The sequence below is a fragment of the Camellia sinensis genome, chromosome 8 (assembly GCF_055761805.1).
Source record: "Camellia sinensis isolate YWXY chromosome 8, ASM5576180v1, whole genome shotgun sequence".
Classification (NCBI taxonomy): Eukaryota; Viridiplantae; Streptophyta; class Magnoliopsida; order Ericales; family Theaceae; genus Camellia; species Camellia sinensis.
Window position 1 is genome coordinate 115230403 of NC_138968.1, and position 4909 is coordinate 115235311.

At 35.7% G+C, this 4909-nt stretch overlaps 2 protein-coding genes across 2 annotated transcripts; both read left to right on the plus strand.

Moving 5' to 3' along the window:
* Positions 1-2477: 2477 nt before the first annotated feature.
* LOC114311480 (protein FAR1-RELATED SEQUENCE 5-like) lies at positions 2478-3837 on the plus strand. The gene is made up of 3 exons (XM_028257633.2): positions 2478-2770; positions 2873-3057; positions 3350-3837. The coding sequence occupies exons 1-3, from the start codon at positions 2478-2480 to the stop codon at positions 3835-3837; spliced, it is 966 nt and encodes a 321-aa protein (XP_028113434.2).
* Positions 3838-3894: 57 nt separating this feature from the next.
* LOC145797986 (protein FAR1-RELATED SEQUENCE 1-like) lies at positions 3895-4572 on the plus strand. Its single transcript, XM_082885433.1, has one exon. It carries the CDS (start codon positions 3895-3897, stop codon positions 4570-4572), a length of 678 nt encoding a protein of 225 aa, XP_082741559.1.
* Positions 4573-4909: the final 337 nt, after the last annotated feature.

The following is a 4909-nucleotide window of genomic DNA, read 5'->3' on the forward strand; positions in this document are numbered from 1 at the left end:
CAGAAGCCTGCAAGCATGGAGTGGTGCTAAATTTGTGAAATTGATTGTGAAACAATGGAAGGGTTAGACGTGCATTCACAAACAAGAGATCACCAAAGGTGGCTGTGAATATTGTTCTAGGCATAAAGCAGCAGATTATAAAGGAGCAAAAGTACATTGTCATATTTTTTTTTTTTTTTTAAAGTACAAATTTTTCAAAACTTAAAAGAGCCCTTTTTCGTCCCGGGTTAGACGTGCATTCACAAACAAGGGATCACCAAAAGGTGGTTGTGAATGTTGTTCTAAGCATAAAGCAGCGGAATGCAAAGAAGCAAAGGTACGTTGTCATCAATTTTTTCAAAAAAAAGTAAAAAAAATTCGAAAACTTAAAAGGGCTCTTTTTTTTTTTTTTTTTTTTGTCCCCTTTGATTTGTAGAACTTCCAATAAGCAAGTCGAAAGGTTCCAGTTATGGGGTTCCTTGTAACAAGCCTTCACTCATTGTCGCATGCTATACAATGGACTGAAGCAAGCTCACCCTTGGTATGGGATTGAAGTTATGTCTTGGTATTTTTAAATTTGGCAATCATATGCCCTTGTATGTCTCTCTTTGCATCATTTGGGGTGGTTTATGCTAGTTTTGTCATTTCAGGTGATTGTTCTTTCTTTTAGTGGAGACGGTATTTTGGAACTAAAGTTTTAGCTGCAGTTAAATTTGTTTTGCTTTTGATTTGACGTCTCTATTAGTAATGGGATATTTTATGTCTAATTAATACTTTAGTGAATGTGATATTGTGATGTTGTGCTATCAGTCATTTGAGTAGTTTTTGGTTGAAATGTGCATTTGATGAGCATGTTGTGTGTTAAATGGGTGCACATATGAAATGTGCATTTGATGAGAATGTTGTGTGTTAAATGGCTGCACATACGGGATTTGGGGTGCCATTGCTATATTACCTATCTCTCTACAAAGTTTGGTTTCTGGGTAGCATATTTGCTTTTTAGATATTTTATGTTTTTTTTATTTTTGGTACCAAAACTTTGACTGGCTTTTTTGTTGCTTGTCCTTCTCTCATCCGTTGACATTGGTGGGCCATTTCTGAGCAAGGATCCTCGGCCGCCCTTTCATGCGGCCCTCCCTACCGCCCTCACCAAAACAACGTTGTTTTATACAAAATGACGTCATTTTATTTAGTTTTTTTTTTCCCCAAAATTTGAGTTTCCCGCTTGTTTATTTCACTTTCATCTTCGTTCCTCTCTGTGTAGCCTTAACCACGCAACTGGACAAAGAGAGAGAAGAGAGGTGCAACTGGACAAAACAAACGGAGAGACAATCGATGGATGGAGAGACGATCGGCGCGATCTGTGAAGATAGAGAGAGAAACGAATTGAGAGAGATGGTGGAGGGAGGCGATGGTGATGGATAGAGGATGGCAGAGGGATGCGAGTCCGGCTGTGACGCGATGGCGGCAAGGCGACATTACAGTCGTGGCGAGGTCCATTTCAGTCTCTGTGTCATTTCTCCGCCGCTAGATACATATATACGTATATATAGTTTTTTTAATATTAGATTATCTGCTTCAATGGGTATTTCAGTCTCTATTTCATTTCAGTCTCTTGTGTTTGTTTTTGATGAAATGGGTACTGTTGAAATGGGTTTGATGATATGACATATATGATTAGTTGCTAATATGCTCAAAAGTGCATAGTTTCAAACTTTCCATATTTACATTTTTTATGGTTATAGTTGCTGATATGGTTTTTCTATATGTCATTCAAATTTAAGAAGATAATGGTAAATATTCCTAACTGTATATATTCCAAGGCCTACATTGTAAATCTTATAACTTAAATGCTTAACATATGTACTGTAAGCTTTATACTTCAAAGAGAAACACTTACTTAAGAGAGATTGTGGGTGGATTAAAGAATTTAGTAAGTCTATTTCGAAATTCAGTCTTTATTTTTTGTTCTTGCCTATTTTTTATATAATGAAACTCAATGAATTACGATTATAATGATAAAAATCAAACAAAACATTTATACTAATTAATGCAAAGAAACTCTCAAAGAAAAACCCAAATATATACACATAAGGTGTAAGAGTTTTGATCAACCAAAATAGTCCCATTGGTTGAATTAAGATGGCTAAAGAAGCCTTCTTTTTAGTGTTAACTCAATTATTAAAATGAATACAATATTTGTCACCAGATAGATTTCATTGAAGTCATAGATGAATCCACAGTGAAATTCAAATCATCCCTCTTAATTAAATGTCTTATCAAAATTATATAAATGAGAGAACACATTAAAAGATATTCATAAATGTTGATAATTTAGATAATTGGATGCACAGAGGTAAATGTTGATAATTGGATGCACAGAGGTACTTTATTAAATTAGAAATACGGAGGTAGAAAATTAAACATTGTCATACCTGTCCAAAAAAATCCAAGTAATATAAATTGTTTCATTACATCTATAAGTTGAATTGCAAGTAATGGAAGAGAATAATGTTGTTGATGAGTTGGCCAATTGTGGTTGGAAGCCGAAATTAGTCATGTCATTTGACTCTGAACAAGCTCCGTATGACTTTTATAATACCTATGGTGGAAAGGTAGGCTTTAGTATTAGGAAGGCATATGCACACAAGAACAAACAGACTAAGGAAACAACTTCACGAACATTTGTATGTTACAAAGAGGGAACTCGGGGTATTGACAAGCGAGATCCACTAGTAAAATTTCCGAGACAAGAGGTGAGATGTGGTTGTGGTGCCCGATTTAGTATCAGGTTAGATAGAAATTTAGGAAAATTTGTTGCAATTGATTTTGTTGAACATCACAATCATGACCTTGTGCCTCAAGAGTGCATTCATATGTTGCCATCCTAAAGAAAAATATCTACCATCCAAGCAATTGAACTTGAATTGGCTTCAGAATCTGGAATTCCTCTTAAGGCTGCTTATGAGCTATTTGATAGGGAATCTGGTGGAAGAACATCACTTGGCTTCACCAAATTGGACCAAAAAAATTACTTGAGATCGAAGAGACAAAAAGATTTGGAATATGGAGAAACGGGTAGTATGTTGTAGTACTTTCATAAGAAAATTTTGGAAAATCCATCATTTTATTATGCAATCCAATTAGATTATGAAGAGTTAAAAGTAATATATTTTGGGCCGATGCTCAAATGATAATGGACTATGCTCAATTTGGTGATGTAGTGACCTTTGACATTACTTACAAATTAAATAACGAGCACAGACCTTTTGGAACCTTTGTTGGATTTAATCATCAACGAGAAACAATTATATTCAGTGCAGCATTGACGTATGATAAGACTACCGAATCATTCACATGGTTGTTTTAGATTTTTTTGGAGGCAATGTCATCAAAGCTCCAAAAACTATTTTCACAGATCAAGATGCTACAATGGCTAAGGCCATTCCAATTGTCATGCCTACTACAAACCACCAACTTTGTACATGGCATTTGATGCAAAATGTTGTGAAGCATATAAGTTATCTTTTTGAAAATGTAGAGGTGAAGGGTGTGTTTTCAAAATTTATGCATCAAATTGATGATGAAGAAGAATTCAGAATACAATGGGACCAAATGCTTGATAGGTATGATGCACAGAACAATTATTGGTTGGAGCAAACTTTTGGTGTGAAGGAGAAATGGGGATGGCCATATATTATGAATTCTTGGGCAGCTGGAATGAGCACTACTCAACTAAGTGAATCATTTAATGCATTTTTGAAGGATTATCTCAATTGTGATCATAACTTGATGGAATTTTACATGCATTTTGAGAGGGTGCTCTATGACAAGAGGTATAAAGAATTGGAAGCCTAGTATAATTTGTCCCAAAAATTGCCAAGGGTTTCAATTCCAACTTTGATGTTAAAGCAAATGGTAGATATTTGCACCAAAACAATTTTTAAGGAATTCCAAAATGAGTGCATGCAATCCATTGAAGCGTCCATTGTAGGCACTATTAATGATGGTGAGAGCACCATATTCACAATTCGAACGGTGGTAGATGGAAAAAAAAAAGAAGGAGATAAGAATGTGACAATGGATAGAGATAGTTCTTTGAGTTGTAGTTGCAAGAAGTTTGAAGTGAAGGGCATAGTGTGTCAACATTGTCTAAAGGTGCTTAGAGATATATTCAATGCAACGAGCCTTCCTGCACAATACATACTAAAACAGTGGACTAAAAAAGCAAAGGCTAAAAGTGTGAAAGATAGTCGTGGGTATGACGTCAAGGCTGATGTGAAACTACATCAAAGCGACCGATATAGGTCATTGATAAATATGTTTAGAGAAATAGCAAATAGAGCCACTGAAAGTGAAGAAACTTATCATTTGTCACTTGCAAAAGGAGAAGAATTGAGTGTCATGGTTGAAGACAAATTAAGTGCGCACACTTGTGGTCAAGTGGAGGTCACTGAATTGAGAAATTCCTCAACTAACACATGCCCACATAGTTATGAAGTAGATTGTCCAATCCAAGCTAAGGGACTCAAGGAAAGACAAGCAACTAGTAAGGAAAGAAGGAGGATCAAGGGTGTAACGCCCTCAAAATAATAACATTAAACCCATCAAATAAAACATTCATTGACATATGAAATATCCACAATCTTCTATTCATCAGAGTTTCATTACAAAAGCATTACATATTAACAACAAAAGCAAAATGCCCTACGGGCTTACAGCTTTCCAAGTTAACACTTGGTTACAACAAAAGAGTACTAACTCGTCTACAACTTAAGCCCTCGGCTTGAAAATACATGTAATACATCAAAAAGGAACTTAAACAACAAAAATCTGTCCGCCTCTAGCCTCCCAAGCTATGACCTTGGAGGTGGCATGCTACCTGTACCTGAAAATGATATTCCCATATAGGGTGAGCCACAGCCCAGTA